This window comes from Oncorhynchus kisutch, linkage group LG30 (assembly GCF_002021735.2).
Source record: "Oncorhynchus kisutch isolate 150728-3 linkage group LG30, Okis_V2, whole genome shotgun sequence".
In the NCBI taxonomy this organism is placed as follows: Eukaryota; Metazoa; Chordata; class Actinopteri; order Salmoniformes; family Salmonidae; genus Oncorhynchus; species Oncorhynchus kisutch.
The window spans coordinates 32,057,432-32,077,438 of NC_034203.2; the positions used below are offsets into that span (position 1 = coordinate 32,057,432).

Here is a 20,007-nt window from a genome sequence, read left to right on the forward strand (position 1 = left end):
TCTAGGCCCATGCCTCAGGACTACCTGGCCTGATGACTCCTTGCTGTCCCCAGTCCACCTGGCCGTGCTGCTGCTCCAGTTTCAACTGTTCTGCCTGCGGCTATGGAATCCTGACCTGTTCACCGGATGTGCTACCTGTCCCAGACCTGCTGTTTTCAACTCTCTAGAGACAGCAGGAGTGGTAGAGATACTCTGAATGATCGGCTATGAAAAGCCAACTGACATTTACTCCTGAGGTGCTGACCTGTTGCACCCTCGACATACAGTGTGATTATTATTATTCGACCCTGCTGGTCACCTATGAACATTTGAACATCTTGGCCATGTTCTGTTATAATCTCCACCCGGCACAGCCAGAAGAGGACTGGTCACCCCTCATAGCCTGGTTCCTCTCTAGGTTTCTTCCTAGGTTCTGGTTTACAAAAGTTGGGAGATGCTACCACGTCTAAACACAAAATGACTGATAAAGCATACTTTGTTCAAATGAGCATTGTATGAAGAGACATGCCAGCTGTGATTTTTAGCTGCACCTAAAAACACTAACCAAATGTGAATGTATTTTGTAATACTGATAGCAATAAAAGTATCTACATTCCTATACCACTTAACACTAATATGTTGTGTCTAGCAGGGTAATTGTTATTGCATGAGTTTACTTTGGGCTCTTGTTGTGCACTGTCACGAACCAGCTTGAAGCTCGTAACAAAAGGGAGACAATGCGGAGATAAGGAATAACAAAATATATTAACTAAGGTAACCTAAATGCAATTAACAATGGGGTGTGTGTAATTTAGTGTTTTGCATGCATAAATGTGAAATCTATGAAGGTGTCTGCATGGAGAGTCTTCCCCCAATGAATCTGGAAGACTGGGACTCACTCGGGCCCAGGTGTTTCCCATGTAGCTGACGACCCTCCCAACTCCTCCCACTGGTATCCTAATAAGGAAACAAGAACAAAGAGAGAATATGGCAGAAGGAGTGGGAGGGTCTTCACAGCACTTATTTAAACAGGTATTTAAATGTTTTATTAATAGCCTCATCAGAGAGGAATGTGAAGCCAGATGTTTTACTCAGCCCAAAATCTGTACACGAAAAATAAGCCCATTGAGGTGAGGAATTTTGGTATTTTTTTGGATATCAATGAGTGTTGAATTTGGTCAACAAAAATGGAATTGCTAATTTGCTACATGAGACTTATTTGATAAAATAGAAGTTCGGAAACCTTTAGGTTGTTATTAATGTACTGATGTAAGTGAACGCACATTGCATTCCGGCAATTTAGAAAAAAACGACTTTTAATCTGAATTGTGCCTGTTGTCATGGAGATAGTCATCGTGGATATAACCAGAGGTTTACCTTGCGAACGGTTTGTGCTGAACGACATGTTTCTCCAAAACATTCTTGAACAGACTTTGAGGTATGTGTGGTGAGGTGTGGCTTGAAGTAACGTGTTTAAAGGGCAGTGGCCATGCAGACAGCGTTCCACAACCCAACCCCTCCCCGTTTTTCAACTGGTTTAGTACAGCAACGTTTCCGTTCAATTGAACGTCCCAGAGCGTAAAAACGTACTGAACGCCGCTCCACTTTAGCATGGACATTGCCATCGAGGGCTTACACATTTTATGTAGTAAACTAGGTAGGGAATCCTATGAGTTGGAAGCAATCAGCAAATTAAGAAAATTGACTAAGCCTTGCTCAATTGCGCTGCCCATGCTGTCACAGGGACTATATTGGCACAGATACAAAGATGCGTCATCTATCTCTGGCCTGTTGTTCACACGCGTCTCTGCCCTCTCATTGGCTAGAATGGTCCCACCTGATCTCGATCCTCCCGTCTGCTTTCGATGACATGTACTTCTATTGTTAGAGTGGTCACTTGACTATCTTGTCAATATAATAGACCATCGTTGGTCTAATGGAATCTGAACGTACTCTTTCTAAGCAACTAAGATAACCTTACAAACATGGCGATTGCGATTCCTATAAGTGTGTAATGGAAGAGTTATTTTGCCGACCAGTCCCAATGACCGGCACCTCCCTCCTCCAATCCCTGTCTTTGCATAGAATGGCACACCCTCTTTACCGTCACTCAGGAGATACTGAGGGAGGGGGGGTGCTCTGAGTTCCTGGTCCTCCTAGCCTCGATTTGGCCGGACACGACACACTTTCGGATTTACAGAACAAAAGCAACAACGGACCGAAGGGGGTAGGTACAGTAAGGAAACAATTTCAAACAATTAACAAATCGATTATTTAATTCTAAAGGCGTATCATATCAAGTATCAGTTTGGGTCTCAACTTGAGACCGCTACAAAGTTCTAGAATTGTTTCCGAAACGAGAACCCGTTTTGAGGTTCGACGGATAAATAAAGCATCAGGGTCAGACAAACGGTATTGTTCCCCCGTTTTGTTCTCCAACTTCAGCCATTAACAAAAGAGAAGATTGGGATATTTTGTTTTCACTTTACCCAACTCCAGAGTGAAGGGGTGAAGTACACGATTCCGGTAAGTTTTAATTTTTTGTTATTACTGAAGCGTGTCCGTGTGAGTGCGCTTGTGCAGTCTGACCATTTTAGCTAGTACGCCACAAAGGCTCAAGACATCGGAAGGGTAGGCCTATTGTCATGGCCACTACTCCAACCTGTGAGCTGTTTAACATCGTATACTGTCTTGATGTATGATATGAGGCCTGGTTACCGTTAGTAAAGCGATGAATATCTTTCTGTCGTCGGCAATATAAAATGTTAACGGGCTAATAGTTTGCTCGCTCCCTGGTTGGCCCAATCATTTTTGGGATATGAACGAATAACTTCCGAGAACCAGAGTTCCAACAGACCACAGCAGGATACATTTAGTTCGCTAATCACTTAAGTGATTTGGTTCTGGGTTTCGATACTAGATGTTCCTGACCGTCTTAAATTGGTCAACATAACTTGATCAAATTTTTCAAATACTTGACTCCCAGTTTCTTTTCCTGTTTGTTTATTATTAAGCAATCGTAGGGTTTCCCAAACTCGGTCCTGGGGCCTCCCAGTGGTGTACTGGTTGTTTTTTGCCTTAACACTACACATCTGATTAAATAATCACCTCATCAAGCTTTGATTATTTAAATCAGCTATGTAGCACTAGGGCAAAAACTAAAACGTGCATCATTGGGAAGACCAAGGGCTGAGTTTGCTGTGGTAATCATCATGTGAACTCCTAGCTGGAAGGACACAGGATGTGCGTCATTTGTCACAGTCCTGCACACTTATTCATTCATCATACACACCTGATTCCGCTAACAAACTTTCGGTATTGGTCGTCAAAGTAAGTTGAATCGGGTGTTACACTGCCAGTCTGGGACATGCACACTGCGGCCCGCCAGGGTAAATAGACCGCTTGAGTATGGGCACTTGGAATAAATCCCAGTTTTGTGTGTTTGTCAGGGGGAAATTACTTTAAATTTACACCTGTTGCATGTCTTAGTTTGCTCTGTGAATTGGCAATGAACTTATGCTTTTGGTCAGATAAGTACAGAGGTTGCACATAAATTCCTTCAAATAGCCGGTCTCAAGTTGGCCTTTTGTATATAGTCAATGCCTCTGCTTCAGATGTTTTTTAATAACGCAGGTTATTATACAATACTTTCCTATATAAATGACAATGTTTTATTTATGTATATATTTTATCATGTATAAATTGCCTACACATTGAATATGTCAATTGCTCAATCTCTTTTGTCTTTCCAAAGGTGTTTCTGCTGTGCCTCACTGCCTCTGTCAGGGGGGGTCAAACTTGATTCTGAGGACTGACGACTTGAAGGGAAACAAGGACGACGGAACAAAGCCAGTGCTGGAAAGGGTAAGAGAAGCGCCTGTGGCAGATTTCTCACACCCCACCCTCACAACACAAAAGTCAATCACCACACTTTGGTTCCAAGGGGGAGGGGAGCACAATCTGGACAGAGGGTATACAACCAGTTTCATGGTGAGACTTTGAGAAGGGAGTGTGACTTAGAGGGGGGAGGGGAAACAGCTGTCAGGTCTTTGACTTTGGGAATAGAAAGTCCTCCTCTAGATACTTTCATCTAGACTGTGACTCATATACTGCTCCTTTGACACTTTTTCCCCTAAAGCACATGACACCATTATAGTATCTAGACATTGGCAACCTCCAGTGCGATTTCTCACTGTTAATGTTATAATCAATTTATAAAGCACACAATGTATTTGATATCTTTATCATATCTCTACCAGACTGGAGTGACGGGCGGTGACATCACCGATGGCAACACAGGTTGACCGTAACAGGAGAATAGGACTGGAGGTAAACATGAAGGAGTCATCCCAGTGTGATGTCACATGGACAGAGAATGAAGGCAAGCATGCCTCCCTGCATTTCTCCAAGACTTCACACTATCAGATCACCAATGGAAAGAGCAATCTATCCTCTGACCCCAGTGCAACAGACAGTGATGTAAGTGAGGGCAGAGATGGGGGTGTTAGTTTCAGCACCAACCATAACTCTGTGGTGTGCCTACCTTTGGTCTCCGAGGGCCTGAAGCTAGTATGGACACAGTCAGATCAGACACGTGAGCTTGACACCATCCCAGAGCTGGTCCAGGCATTCAATGTGTTCCCATACCCAACATCTCGTGAGGTGAATGCCTTGGCACGGCTCTGTGCCCTGCCTCTGGACAAAGTCAAGGTCTGGTTCATGGTGCAGAGAATCAAATACGGTATCAGCTGGGCCTCAGAGGAGATTGAGGAGACGCGTCGCAAGTTGGCCGGACCTGAGCGGACTAACGACAATGCAAATGAGAAGGAGATAAAAATGAGGAATGGGTGTGGGGAAATATCTGTGGAGGCAGAGGATGATGATCAAATTAATAATGGTCTTCACTCCTATCTGCTTCACCCAAGAAAACGAGCCAGACATGAGACCCCAGAACCCTGCAAACCAGCCGCCACTGTCCAACATTTCAGTTCCTCTCTCCCACCCCCGCAGGATTCATACTACTACCGCCCTCCAGTGGACATGCCAGCAACTACCGCAACTGATGCTTCCCTGAGCCTCTCTGAGACCTCACTTGGCTCTCCACAGCAACAACGCGGACGCTACAAAAAGACCAAAGCCCAACTTGCAGTCCTTCGCAGCAGCTTCCTGCGGGAAAACTGGCCCGCAGAGACTGAGCTCCGACGCCTGCAAGAGGAAACCAGCCTGAGCCGCAATGACATCCGCAAGTGGTTCAGCGACAGCCGGTACCAGCTTAGAAATGGGCGTGGACTGCTTGGAACATCCATGGTCTATCCTCAGTTGACCACAGGAGAAGCAAAGAACGAGTCTCAGCAACTTCGACCTCTTCCACTCGTAGCACACAGGCCTCGGGATCAAGAAAATGGTGTTGAAATGCAGGGAAGGGCTCAAGAGAAGGGAGCTCGCAGCAACGGGGTGAAAGATTCACACTTCTTCCAGAACTTTCTGTCAAACAGCTTGGAGGCATTTGGGGAGGGAGCAGTGGGAGTGGAGGCAGAGGAGGACGAGGTTGCGGAGGAAGCCTCGGTTCACACTGAAACTGTTAAGGAAGAGAACGAGGCGGTGGTGAAACAAGAAAAGCCTCTACACTTTAGGGGCAGTAAGAACCCAGAGATTAAACAACCACCATCAGCCGTTACCATCTCCACTTCCCCTCCCCCCTCTCATTCTACCACCCCTTCAACTTTGACCGCTAATAAGCGTAGTTCTACTAGCACGGTGCAGAGGTCTGCTCGCTCAGCCAAAGCCTCACTGACAGCCCTGTCTCTCTCCAGTCCTTCCTCATCCTCATCTCCTCTTCTTACACCCGCTGGCCGACCACGGAAAACCAAGGAACAACTGGACATACTAAAGGAGCACTTCTTGCGTTGCCAGTGGCCTAAGAGTGAGGACTACACCCAGCTGGTAGAGCTCACAGGCTTGCCTCGTGCAGACGTCAGCCAGTGGTTTGGGGATACGCGCTATGCTGTTAAAAATGGTCAGCTACGTTGGGTGCAGGGGGTCCGTGAGCAATTCCGAGAGCAATTCCTGGCTGAACTAGCCACACAGCAAAATGGCAGTGGTGGAAACGGTTCCAGTGGAACTCCTCGGGTTACGGGTAGCCGCAAACGAAAGTCTCAAGTGAATGGCGCAACAGCACCAACATCCACTGCAGATTCCCCGGACATCAATCCGCTGGAGGTTTACCATCGCTCGACAGGGGTTCTTCATGAGAAAGACCTAGATGCCCTTTGCAAAAAATCACGAATGAGCTACCAGCAGGTGCGGGACTGGTTTGCATCTCAGGAGAGCAAGGCATTTGACCCAGAGCCCAATGTTACTGATTGAGAAGAGGAACTTGTGGAATGGTAGGGGTTGGAAAATAGCAGTGTCTCTTTTTTTCCCACTTTTTTGAGGACAAGACTGATCATGTTTTACCCAGAATTTCTCATAAATTTGACAAACTTTTCATATTGAATTACTTTGCTTTAATGTGAGCAGGTGTGACTCTTAAATGCTTAGTATCAGCACAGATTTTGCGACTGTGCTGAACTATTGCGGCATTCTCTTTTTTTTCCCCCATAAGTTTGGACTTTAAATCCTGATGGTGCTGCCTACTGTAGACAGGACAGTACATAGTACACTGGTTCAATCCCCCCCCCCCCCCCCCCCCCCCCCACATACCTATTTTGTTTGTGCTATATCATTTGTAGTCCAGTATTGTAGCAACATATTAACTGGATAAAAAGTATGTATTGGTTGGAGCTCCTTAGGTACTGTAGTTTAGTTCTGTATTTTACAGAAGTGAAACTGCACTGGAAAAACCTAAAAATATATTTTATGAGTCTTAGGGTAAAGACACTGATTAATCACTTAATGTAGAAATCATTCCTTTACAACCTACATGTCCTTCTTACAACAACCAACTGGACATCCACACAATACTTCTGAATAGACAGGTTGCACTTGAATTTTTGAGCCCTAACATTTTAGCTGTGATAATGTTTATTAAATGCATTCCTTTTCAGAAAAATTGAATTCCCATTAAAATTGTTATGCAGTTTGCACTGACCTGCAATGTTTTAAAGTGAATTTCAATGTCCACGAAGACTACAAGTTCAAACCATATTTTGGATAAACTGAAGAACTGCACTCTTTGGTCCGGTATAATCCTGTATTTTTCACTCTGCTCACCTGTCTCAATTTCTGTTTACCTGTGAAGGGCTGCAATACAGGCTTATTTTATCATTGGGTTTTCAGTTGATTTCACCTAGTCCATGCCCCAGATTAGTGGGAACAGTATTCTTCCTATATTGAGCATTTGTGTGAGGTGATTGAGGGGCAAAAGAAGGCACTGGAATTGTGTAATCCAACCAAATTCAGTTCAGCAGAGAAGGGATTGAAGCATAATAGATTGTCTTAGTCCACTTTAATCCAAAGCAATAAATAGTGTTTTGTGCAGGCCATTTTCTATACCTCTGAGAGGAAAATTACTTGTTACAGTCATCCAGGTATACGAGTAAAAGTATTTTAATCAACATTAAGCAACATTTTCTACAGTGTATATGTTTTTTCTATTAGCTATGAGAACATTACAAAGTACAAGAATGCTGAAGGAGAAATGTTTGTCTGAACACTATTCTCAGTTGCCAATCCCTTTAATTGTAGTTGTGAACAGTTTTTCAATGTTCTACTTAACTGGACACATGGCACTCATTTCAAAAGTCAGATTCTCCAGTACTTTTGTATCTTTTATATCTAGTAGTTGTGAAAGTAACACTCCAAAGCCAAAAGTGGTCCCTGAAAATTGCATACTACGTCACATATGTGCACCACCTCATTGCTCTCTGTTTCCCCTGAGTTGTTGGGCCCGTCCTGCAACCTCATTGGATAATGCTGGGCAGGCCTCTTGCTAGCTTCCACTCAATGCAAGGGCTAGAACTCAAATTGTTAAGGGGCTGGCCCACGTGGGGTGAAATGTAGGGGAAATGGTGCTGCACAGTTTCAAGAAAAGTATTTTCAAACTAGGGATTTTGTGGCTAATTGAATTGAAGACAGTAATTCTGCTCATAGATTATGCATATATGAAATACACTTTGACACATCCCAAAGCGGGAGGTTTAAAAAAATATATATATACTTTATTTGCCAAAGTACCGGAGCATGTCTTTTTAATGTTGTATTATGTTCAATTTAACATTTGCACAACTGCATCACTCGAAACAAGTAAATAAAAAAAACTGCTTCCCTGCACTTTCTGAGATCGGGGTCAGCTGTTCATCAGATTCTGCAGAAAAAAAAGTAAGAACTATGCCAAAATGCTTAAGGACACGTACTGAAATCAAAGTTGGGTCTTTGCCATTTCAACTCCAGTCACTTTAGGAGCTACTTAATTTAAAACCTAAATTCAACTGGATCTCAATTTTGTCACTGGAATTGAAATTAAGTCAGTATGAGACGGTATGAAACAATAACCTACCAGTTTACTGGCCATTTCTGAAAGGCCTTGGGGAGTGCAGTAATGACCCAGTCAAGAACTGGAAAATGTTTGGAGTCAGATTCTCAGACCTGAAAATTGGGGAGAGAGGTTTGCTCATTTAGCTTTACACGAAACTACTTTGACGACACAGTCCCAGGAATGATACTTTTGTAGTATAAAGAGACAGATCTAGATTCAACTCTCTGTTTGAGAGATGTCTCCCACACAACTCTTCTGCAAAGGATTCAGGTAGGGCAGTTGTGCTTCATAGATCTGAGGAGGTGAGGACAATCCTCCATTCGCCTATTAATTATAATGAACAAAAATATTCCAACATGCAAAAATTTCAAAGATTTAACTGAGTTACAGTTCATGTAAGGAAATCAGTCAATTTTAAATAAATTCATTAGGCCTTAATCTATGGATTTCACATGACTCGGAATACTGATATGCATCTGTTGGTCACAGATACTTAAAAAATAAATAAAAAAAGGTAGGTGCATGGATCAGAAAACAATGGGCCTCAGGATCTTGTTGCGGTACAGTTACCCAGGATTCATCCGCAAAGAGCACATTTTTCCAGCGTGACAGTAGCGATCGAAAGTGAGTTGTCCACTGAAGTCAATTTCGACGCCAAACTGCAGTCAGGTCGACATGCTGGTGAGGACGACGAGCACCCAGATGAGCTTCCCAAGACTGTTTCTGACAGTTTGTGTAGAAGTTCTTCTGTTGTGCAAACCCAGTTTCATCAGCTGTTCGGGTGGCTGGTTTCAGACGATCCAGCAGGTGAAGAAGCCGGATGTGGAGGTCCTTGGCTGGCGTGGTTACACGTGGTCTGTGGTTGTAATGCCAGTTGGAAGTACTGTCAAATTCTCTAAAATGACGACGGAGGCAGCTCATGGTAGAGAAATGTTAATTCAATTATCTGGCAACAGCTCTGGTGGAAAATCCTGCCGTCAGCATGGCAAAACTTCAGACGTCTGTGGCATTGTGTGACAAAACTACACATTTTAGAATGGCCTTTTTTTTGTCCCTGGCACAAGGTCCACCTGTTTAATGATCATGCTGTTTTACCAGCTTCTTGATATGCCACACCTGTCAGGTGGATGGGATTATTTTAGCAAAGGAGAAATGCTCACTAACAGGGATGTAAACAAATTTGAGAGAAAAGCTTTTTGTGCGTATGAAAATTTCTTTACATGTTGCTTTTATATTTTTGTTCAGTGTAATTGACACTCAACCAATTATCAGTTTCTGGCTGACTTTTGTCCAAATGAGAATCTCCCACACTACATGTACCTGTAAGAATTACCTTAATACCAGTAGATAGCATTTTTGCTGTTAGCCAAATTGCTAATTAAAGGCTTAAAATATTAACACATTTGTGAATCATTGCATTAACCAAGAGTGCAACATTATGGTTTAGATGAGAAGCTCCTGTATAGTTTGATGTGCGTTCCTTATTTTGTTTGTCTATATACTATGGTATTTACGGTACGCTAATAGGTGCACACACATGCATGAAGCAGGAACGTGGCTCTGGTCACAGAACATCCAAAGGATGAAGTAAGGATAGTGAAAACAGAAAAGTAGCAAATCTGATGTTGAAGAGCGATCTTACTACAACATTACTAATGTAAATCCACCCTTACCACTACTTTCAACGATGCACCATGGAAATGGAAATCAACTGATATTCATCAATTCTTACCGGGTGGGAGTGCTAATAATGGTGGGAGTCCCTATGAGAAGAGAGAGAGAGAAAAAAAAAATTCAGTCCCACATTAGACAGTTTGATGCTCAAAGTGATTTACAGAAAAATAGTTGTGTTGCTTGAATGAACTACCATGGTATACAATTCTATGCCAATCTGTAACCATCTGTTTGTGGATTGTTGATATATTTCTGTGACATCTTTCAAAAATGTTTGGCATGAAAATGTGCCAATTTTTTTTTTTTTTCATGACATTAAGTTAATCTGTTATGTGCCACTCACTGAAGCCACCACGCTCGTGCAGAGAGCCAAGGCTGGAGATTGATGTGGCAGAACCAGGCGGAGTCTGAGAGCGGGAGCAGGAGAGAAACATAGACCATAAGAAAATATACTTACTGGAGGAGTGTTTCTCAGTCTGCTACAGTTAAGACAGAGAAGGGACATGAAAACTGCTTTAGCAAAGAAGGAATGAAAACTCACTGCGAGGGTGAGCCTAGGGTTTCTATCTCTGAATCTCTCCTGGGTTTCAGCAAAGCCTTGGTGGCTGAAACAGTTATTGACAGGTGAAAATATCTCTGAATTTAATAAATTGAGAGAATATAGGACATTGTGTTTGAAAGACTGCTGTTAGACAGTCAGTGTGATGTGTGTATGCATACATGCTTGTCTGTGCAACCACATTCATATATCTCCTACCTAACAGGACGTGAGCGAGGGGTGACTGTAAGTGTAAAGACAGATAAGGAAAGTTACACACCATTGCTCATCTGAGGTTTAAAATGGATTGGAATTTCTCCTATTGGGGATTCATTTAAATTGTATCGTCTTGCTAAGATCTCTGAAATGCCTCTGACCACAACCCATCAACATTCATCTTTACCTGGGGAGGTAACAGCCACTGGGAGAGACATCCTTTGGGCACTGCTAGGGGAAACAGATCAGTTGTCAGTAAACGCTTTGAACTAATGAGATAATGACAACATATTGAAAATATATTTCTCAGATGTGATAAATATTTGAGACTCTTACCCATTTGTTTGAAATTGTCCAGGTGATGCCTGTGAAAAAAAGAGGAAAGTCTAAAATGAGTATTGTGACAGCAATAGCGTACTTGATTAATCAAAGTCAAAAGACAGTCTTTACTAATGCTCAAAGACATTCGATGCTAAACACACTGAAAATCATACCCTCCTCTGAGAGAGAGGTTTCTTCAACTCGGCATTCTCTCTTTTCAGCTCTAAAACTTGCCTGCATAAAGGTTATGCGAGAGAAAGAAATGTCACTGTAATTGACTGAAGTAAGACAGAAGAATAATAGTAACATACTATCAGTTGTTGTTACTGAACCTGTAACACTGATCTGTGACATCCTTCAGTCTCCTCTCCAGCTCCATAGATTTGTTTTTGAAGTAGACAATGACCCTTTCCTTCTGCCTTCGCTGGAATAGAGCAATCTGACAGGCAGATATATCATTGTTCAAATAGGTATTGCGCTGGTAGGCCCATAATAAACATGTTTAACTTTCATTTTTACACTGCTTTTACCCCGCAACTTTTCTATCAAATACACCTAACACAAAATGTAAAACAGAGTTGAACCTGTGCTATGTGCTCCAGACGAGACTGAATGAGCTTAACAGGGTCTTTGAAGAACACCTGCTCCTGAGGCTTCATCTTCCAATATAGGAAGAGTGATGTAGGGAAAAGAAAGTGTTATAAGTATGTAGAGATGAGGGACATTTGATTTACTGGGTAGGCTACATGTTGCTGCTGATGAATCAGTGACAGTCATTGAATTGAACAAATTAAACCAACCTGGTCTGAGATGGCCAGGTAATTGCAGCTGGCTCCACACACAGTGCAATGTTCTGAGGGGGAAAAAAGGCAACATTTCGAGACAACACAACAGTATGAAATAAGAACAGATCTGGGACCATAGGATGGGTGTGGGCGGGGGACAGGGAAATGACAACAGTCATACTTTTATTAGGGTTGATGCAGCCTTCACAGCAGATGTGACCACAGCTGGAGACAGCAAAGTTCTGCCCCTCTCTTCGGAAGCAGCTGTTACAGTGGAACCAGTCCATCCTAATGCCTTGTTCTTGACTAGCTCTTGAATCTTGACACAAAACCGTGGAGAGAAAAGGTTAGAATTCAGGATGACTGGATTCCATCATGATAACGTTAACTAGTTATGTTCACGCGATTTTAACCAGGTTTATTGTCTCAAGTTTGCGTATCAATTGGACTTTTGTGTCGCTAGCTAACATTAGATATGATCAATGACTGGTTTGAAACCTAGTCTGACTAGCCAGTAATGCTAGCTTAGCAGCTAACGTTACCTAGCAAACCAGCTAGCTAGCATAAGGTTGTAAAGTGATGCAGGGCAGAGAAAACACGTCAGACACAATCAAATATGACTCATTTCAATGTTGTTGACTACCTTAGTTTTGAAATGTTGACCATCAACCGAAGATGAGGAGCTGAAAAGTCTGCTTTATTTCATATTTTTACTGTAGCTACTAGTCCTGTTCCCCTGCACTGCAGGGTGTTGGTACCGTTGAATGCGCGCGCGTCGTTGATTGGTAGAGTCCTCCGTAGCGCGCTAAATTAGTAGACGTTTGGATGGTTGCCCAATTTCATCCCTTCACATGATACCGTAACCGTGCAGAGAGAAATCCCAATGAACAAAATGTCCTGGACTCCCGCTAAGATATGTCTTTGATGATAACTATATGGTTTATAAAATATTAAAAGTGTATTCCATTGTCAATATTGTATGACAAGACTGAGCAAAAACAGGTGCGCAACAGATGTATATATTTTTTTTTTTTAAGTACAAATTACATTTACATAAGTATTCAGACCATTTACTCAGTACTTTGTTGAAGCACCTTTGGCAGCGATTACAGCCTCAAGTTTTTTGGGGTATGACACTAATCTTGGCACACTTGTATTTGGGGAGTTTCTCCCATTCTTCTCTGCAGATCCTCTCAAACTCTGTCAGGTTGGATGGGGAGCATATTTTCAGACCTATTTTCAGGTCTCTCCAGAGATGTTGAATCGAGTTCAAGTCCAGGCTCTGTCTGGGCCACTCAAGGACATTCAGAGACTTGTCCCGAAGCCACTCCTGTGTTGTGTTGTCTTGGCTGTGTGCTTAGGGTCGTTGTCCTGTTGGAAGGTGAACCTTAATCCTAATCTGAGGTGCTGAGCGCTCTGGAGTAGGTTTACGTCAAGGATCTCTCTGTACTTTGCTCCATTCGTCTTTCCCTCAATCCTGCCTAGTCTCCCAGTCCCTGCTGCTGAAAAACATCCCCACAGCATGATGCTGCCACCACCATGCTCCACCTTAGGGATGGTATTGGCCAGGTGATGAGCGGTGCCTGGTTTCCACCAGATGTGACGCTTGGCATTCAGGGCAAAGAGTCCAATCTTTGTTTCATCAGACCAGAGAATCTTGTTTTCTCTTGGTCTGAGAGTCATTTAGGTGCCTTTTGGGAAACTACAAGCACGCTGTCATGTGCCTTTTACTGAGGATTGGCTTTCGTCTGGCCATTCTACCATAAAGGCCTGATTGGTGGAGTGCTGCAGAGATGGTTGTCCTTCTGGAAGGTTCTCCCATCTCCACAGAGGAACTATGGGGCTCTGTTAGAGTGACCATCAGTTTCTTGATCACCTCCCTGACCAAGGCCCTTCTCCCCCAATTGCTCAGTTTGGCCAGCTGTAGGAAGGGTCTTAGTGGTTCCAAACTTCCTCCATTTCAGAATGATGGAGGCCACTGTGTTCTTAGGGACCTTCAATTATGCAGACATTTTTTGCTAGCCTTCCCCAGATCTGTGCCTCGACACAATCCTGTCTCAGAGCTCTACGGAGAATTCCTTTGAAAAAGTGAAGGGGTCTGAATACTTTCCTAATACACTGTATAAAGGAATGCTATGACTCAAAAGGTTTTAAGTGAGGAGGTTAGGTAGCGGTGGAAAAAGTACCCAATTGTCCTACTTGAGTAAAAGTAAAGATACCTTAATAGAAAATGACTCAAGTAAAATTGAAAGTCACCTGGTAAAATACTACTTGGGTAAAAGTATAAAAGTATTTGGTTTTAAAATATACTTGAGTATCAAAGTAAATTTAATTGCAACAATATACTTAAGTATCAAAAGTAAAAGTATAAATCATTTCAAATGACTATATTATGCAATCCAAATGGCACATGTTTTTATTTTTATTTAACGGATAGTCAAGGGCACACACCAACACTCAGACATAATTTACAAATTAAGCATTTGTGTTTAGTGAGTCCACCAGATCAGAGGCAGTAGGGATGACTTCTTCAAAAAAGTATGTGAATTAGAAAATGTTCCTGTCCTGTTAAGCTTTCAAAATGTAACGGGTATTTTCCTTAGTAATGTAGTTTAGTAAAAGTAGTCAAAAATATAAATAGTAAAGTACAGACAGCCTGAAAAACTAAGTAGTACTTTAAAGTATTTTTACTGAAGTACTTTACACCACTGAGGTTAGGTATAGGCCTACTATAGTATGGAGACCGTAGTTCTGTTGGTACTGTGCTGCTGTCTGTCAGTGGCAGACAAAGTGAATGATATCACCTGGTAGCAGCCCATGCCTGACATCTGGAATGAGCTGAGACAGATGAGATGTTGGTAGAGCAAATTGTTGAACTGAAATACACCAAGATGGAACTTGCTGAAGTGGAAGTCAGCCTGAAAACCAGGTGGCAGACCTGATCAGACAGAATGAAGGTAGGGGATCTCACAGCTGCTGAGCTACATGCCTACACACTGCATTACAACTAAATAGCCTTTGTGTGATATTGATTGGTTTTGCTTGCGTGTTTAAGCACAAGATGTTGAACTGAAAGCCATTGAGGTCAGACTACAGGCAAGTGAACACCTAGTAGAAGAACTGGAGAGCAAATGAAGGTAAAATATTTTGTGGATAATAGGCAGAATCTCCAGCACACCCAAAACCGATTAGTGAAGGTGCAGGAGGCAAAATGCAAAACGCCTCAGAACACTTCCAGTAAGATCCTAAATTTATTTTAATAGTAGCTGAACTTTCAGGTAGTAAACCATCAGAACAATATTGGGAAAAGGTATATTTTGTTTCTTCCATTGTTGCGCTATTGCTCTTTTTGAAAGCATGGGTTCCTTATACAAATCATTTTTTTCTAGTATTTGTAGTGGAAATATTCATCTAGTATTTGTATTTCTGATTGTGTAAGTGGATTTTTTGGGTACTTCAGATTACCACAGGTGTCAAATTATTTCTGTCCCACTGTAGAGATATGCTCTGCAGAGCAACTGACTGAAAGCTCAGCTAATATTAAAATAAGTCATCTGACTGAAAGTGAGACTTGTTTTTCAAAATAGTGTAATGAAGTGACTTGGCTCCGGCTTCCCGTGACTGGTTAGTGATCTGTAACAAATACCTCAGTTCATAAAAGGTAGCCTTCTCTGCTAGGTCAATATAGGCCCCGCCAATCAGGACATTACCTTGACCTACAGAAACAGCTTAAATACTGCAACGCTTACAGATTCATCTGCATTTTTTAACATTGTAATAACCAAGACAACGGCACTCAATTATTTCACAAATACAGGCATTTTCAGACAGTGAAGGTACTGCAGAGTCAATCGCGGCGGTTATGAAGCACATATCTAGGCTGTCGTAGAAACAGCATCTATGAATATCAAAACGCTGGCGACTACAGACAATGCAGTGGTGCGACAACTGGAGAGAGAATTACATGAGCCTTGAAACAAGTCATCTGGTTTGAGATCATGAAGACAAGTCTAGCACAATCCATGGATTTCTGATCTCCTTTTAAGCATAGTTGAACTATACAATTGCCTAAGCGTGCTTGGTTTAATAAAAGGCTTCAAACCATTTACTAGCATCACATCGGCACAATGACCTGCTTGCAAAATTGAGTTTAAACTCATGGCACAGTCAAGTTTAATGTGCTTGACCTTAGGTTCTTGTTAGATAACAAGTGAGAATAAAACCAAGAAAAAGCAACACATTATTTCAAATCACGTCAACCATTCCAGAGTCAGGACATGCACGGTAGATGGCTGCCCATCTCCCAGGAAACCCAGCTGTACTCAGGGTCACACCTGAAACAAACACAAGTACAGTTCGGCTAACATGTCAATGAAACAGAATATACAAAAATTAACTTTGACATGATCATTTGGGGTGTAACAAAACCACGTTCACATCATAGGCCAGTGAATTGTCAGTGGTTATAAGTGGTCCAAGGACAGCATTTTGAGTTGACCTAAAAAAAAAAAGAAAAAGAGTTTAAGCATTGAAAAGGGTGGCTGGACATGCCTTTTTTCTCCCCTGACATCCCATTCTAGTGCCCTGGGATGATAAGTAAATGAATCTTTCTGCACCCCACTCAAGTCATGTAAAACCTGATGTTACTCCCCTTCTGGGACTTGCAGCTGAAGTCACAGCAGCTACAGAGTTTACTATGAGAGGGGTCATCAAGGAGGTCCCAACTGATTTTTAAAAAATTAAGTCAGGATTTAAATGGCACTGTTTCTCTCCAAATTAGAGACTTTAGGCAAGTTGAGGTCCCTCCTTTCAGTAAAAGTAGTTCAATTGAATAGGCGTATACAATATTTTTTACCCATGCCCTTGCACATAATGGCAGGCCTTCCTGCTGGTATCAAGGCCGCTGGAGTTCCAGGCCAAAAGTTTACAGTGTATATAGACCTGAGAAGAAATTAGGGATCAGTGCTCATATTCATCAGTGTCAAAATGTAAGTCACATAAGTTTACCACTGCAACGGTAAACTTGAAGGCTTGCAGAGAGACGGATTTCAGAAATGTCTTGGTTCAAATTGAGTTTGAAGTCATGCTATCCACCAGACATGTCAAATGGTTTGCCATCAATCAGGAATGGTTCGCCACATGAATCCACAGCGCACAAAGCACCAGTCACATCCTGCTGTATAACCCAATTGTAAAACTCCTTGGCGAAGAGGTACACGGAGCCCACCGGATGCAGCTCTGGTGTTGCGGTCGCCACACTCAGCAGCAAGGGCTGATGGTCCTTCTGCTCCACTGTTGCTAAGATATGGATGAAGGAGCCAAGGAGGTATTCCCTAGACAAATATGATCCAGAGAAGTCATCTGCAGGATACACATCATATGGGCAGTCTTGCATCTATTAACATCAAGCTTACTAGTAGTCTCAAAAACCTATCTGTCATAAGTCCCATGTGGTAGACCGCATCTCCTTCACCATTTGTATGAAACAGCACTAGGTCAAGTATGGGAGGTGCTCAATCTAAAGTACAAAGGAAATATTAAACATGTAGCTGATCATGCAAGTGGCTTCTGCCATTTCTGGTAGGATAATTGTTTATAATATTTTTTACAAACTAACATCTGCTGCTTTTTGGTCTAGTACAGTTAAAATTAAAAATGCAATAGGAATGAAAGACAATGATACAAATTACCTTCTTGTGCCACAATGGCAGAAACAGCCATGCATAGGAGAGCCACACTGCGGCAAAATAAAGCCATCATGATTGACCGCTAAGGTTCAGTTGGGATGCCTATAATAATTGTCAGCAAGCAATCACGTTAACCGCTGCCATCTGTGTGTTTTGCAATATTAAAAACCTCCAGCTGCAGGCAATCAATCACTGATCTGGAAATCATTAGTATGAACTCATTCCAGTCTTGCAATTAATTATCAGATACTTATGCTGTGTTTGTAACCAAGTGGGAGTTATTAATTTACCAGTTGTGAAGTCGTAAATACTAGTTGGATCCATTCCAGTGTTTTGAACTCATTGAGAAACGCAGATTGGCTAATGGCCAACAAGCTGCACAAACAAACTAAAAGTACGGCAATCATGCTTGTAAACAAGTTATAGTGTTCAAAAACCATATTAGATTGCTTTTTATGTTTTGTTGCATTTAACTGAAGAAAATCCAATTATCGAGAATTTTCATGGTAGATGACAAAGGTCAGCATGTGGGAGCTCAGGATGATCGACAATTCACCCACTGGTTTCTGTACAGCACTTTGGGCCAATCGTGCGACACACGTAGGGACTCCCAATCACGGCCGGTCGAACCAGGGTCTGTAGTGATGCCTCCAGCACTGAAATGCAGTGCCTTAGACTGCTGCACCACTCGGGAGCCCATTATTATTGAACCAATAGTCAAGAGTTCCTGTTCAAAAGTACCAGGTCTACAAACAGCCATATTGGAGTCGCCCCCCCAGGCCAAGGAAAAGGCCAAGTCAGCTACAGTCGACATCTTCACCCCACAAGAGGTTCCTGGAGGACAACGCAAATAAATAATTTTAAAAAGGGAGAAAGAAACCTGTGACGAGTTCTGTTACCAGATACAGTGCAAGTACTGGGCTCGTGAGCTATGATGAAATTTAACTGGGGTGTGATTCATTTGTGACCTGTCAGAGGGGAAATGCCAGTGTTATGAAATGTTTCATCAGTTATATGTCAATGAATGTGCCAAAACCAGTTTGCTCTTGAACTGGTAGATTTTCAATCTTGCCTTATGCGAATGATAGTCTAGTTAAACTGTTAGAAAGTGTTGGGGAATAATCAGAATTATGTTATATGTTTTATTTTCATTATGTTTGTGAGTTACTTCTCATCAGAATGTCTATTTTTGTATAATACTGTGGCTGGGTTGCAGTCATCTGTTCTCTGTCAGGACTAAGTTACTTGGGCCGCAGAGAGGTCAAGCGTGTCATGTGTAAACGTATATTTTAAACCAGGGATGATTGATGGGGAACAAATCTCTTGGCTCCACTGTGTTTGTGTGCAAGTCACTCCCTACTTTTCCCATCGGGGAGAGGAAGAATGGTTCCAGACACTGCCATCCATCTTAACCTAAAGGCTCACTTTCCTCTCTGTGAGCTTGTCCAGAATAGGAGTATCTAAATTGACAATTAATGTATCATTGGATGGGGGTAATGTCTTGGTACCATTTTGTACAAAGGATGAGATAAGAGCTTTGTTTAGGAGACAAAACTGAACGATAATTTATAGCCAATGCTGTCTGGCTAGGGGATATTCCTCTGAAGTAAAGTCTCTGTAAGTTCCTAAGACCTGTGGTTTGTCATGTCGTCTAGGGGGGAGGGTGGTGTCTTTCCTATAAAGGATCTCAGTTGCAATGTGTAAGGACTAAGAATTCATTTATAGACACTGAATTGGTCTGAGAGTCACAGGGTTGTGATGGAGCTCATAATTAAAGATGGACTTTATGATAACTCTGACTTGTGTGGTTTGCTCTCAGGATTTGGTAAATACAGGACATTTCCACAACAAAAGGTAAACATTGTTGCTGGTGAGGTATGAAAGACACTGAAACCAAGATCATCTTTGGGGTAAATTCCCCTGATGGGCACTCTACAAAAAAAAAAATATAGAAAGAATTCAAAGGTAAACTACAGCCATTTTCCTGAATTGTTACCTAAGCATGGCCATCAGCCACCTACAATCCCTAAAATTGTCTTGTCAATTTCATCTTGGGGTGGGCTACTGCTGAAAAAGTATAGCCAACAATAAGCAGGTTCACTTATGACAATCTTTCAAATAGCGCTACCACTGCATGAACACCTGCTGTGACTATCATTAGCAAACTAATTTATGCCAAGAGAAGAAAGTGTTACAGTTCAAGAGTAATCAGGACACGAAGTCACAAAACACTGAGCACTCTCATTGAGATCATCTTCTTACAACCAGATGGTCACATCTTGGCTATTTTGTGTAGATACCGGCTCCGCACTACTGGATTTAGGGTACATC

At 42.2% G+C, this 20,007-nt stretch overlaps 2 protein-coding genes and 1 long non-coding RNA gene across 8 annotated transcripts; 1 reads left to right on the forward strand and 2 right to left on the reverse strand.

Moving 5' to 3' along the window:
* The first annotated feature begins 998 nt into the window (after nt 1-998).
* On the forward strand, nt 999-7,463 carry homeza (homeobox and leucine zipper encoding a). Of its 4 annotated transcripts, XM_020466950.2 has the most exons (5): nt 1,070-1,109; nt 2,065-2,206; nt 2,425-2,505; nt 3,734-3,843; nt 4,239-7,463. In XM_020466950.2, the coding sequence occupies exon 5, from the start codon at nt 4,267-4,269 to the stop codon at nt 6,343-6,345; it is 2,079 nt and encodes a 692-aa protein (XP_020322539.1). In that variant the 5' UTR covers nt 1,070-1,109; nt 2,065-2,206; nt 2,425-2,505; nt 3,734-3,843; nt 4,239-4,266; the 3' UTR covers nt 6,346-7,463. The 4 variants fall into 4 exon arrangements, with proteins under 4 accessions (XP_020322541.1, XP_031666316.1, XP_020322539.1 ...); XM_031810456.1 differs by lacking the exon at nt 2,425-2,505 and having other exon boundaries at nt 1,050-1,109; XM_031810454.1 differs by having other exon boundaries at nt 2,065-2,505.
* Nucleotides 7,464-7,509: 46 nt separating this feature from the next.
* LOC109874899 (RING finger protein 212B) lies at nt 7,510-12,824 on the reverse strand. Of its 3 annotated transcripts, none has more exons than XM_020466954.2 (14): nt 12,633-12,823; nt 12,171-12,308; nt 12,005-12,057; nt 11,789-11,863; nt 11,537-11,643; nt 11,378-11,438; nt 11,220-11,248; nt 11,071-11,114; nt 10,887-10,911; nt 10,671-10,734; nt 10,473-10,536; nt 10,188-10,218; nt 8,477-8,565; nt 7,510-8,284 (listed from the first exon to the last, which is right to left on the reverse strand). In XM_020466954.2, exons 2-13 carry the CDS (start codon nt 12,274-12,276, stop codon nt 8,481-8,483), a joined length of 744 nt encoding a protein of 247 aa, XP_020322543.1. In that variant the 5' UTR covers nt 12,277-12,308; nt 12,633-12,823; the 3' UTR covers nt 7,510-8,284; nt 8,477-8,480. The 3 variants fall into 3 exon arrangements, with proteins under 3 accessions (XP_020322543.1, XP_020322544.1, XP_020322545.1); XM_020466955.2 differs by having other exon boundaries at nt 8,117-8,284; nt 11,071-11,111; XM_020466956.2 differs by lacking the exon at nt 11,789-11,863 and having other exon boundaries at nt 8,117-8,284; nt 12,633-12,824.
* Nucleotides 12,825-14,826: 2,002 nt separating this feature from the next.
* Nucleotides 14,827-17,787, reverse strand: LOC116358619 (uncharacterized). Its single transcript, XR_004206386.1, has 3 exons — nt 17,680-17,787; nt 16,845-17,507; nt 14,827-16,487 (listed from the first exon to the last, which is right to left on the reverse strand). It is a non-coding gene; the product is annotated as an uncharacterized LOC116358619 (long non-coding RNA).
* Nucleotides 17,788-20,007: the final 2,220 nt, after the last annotated feature.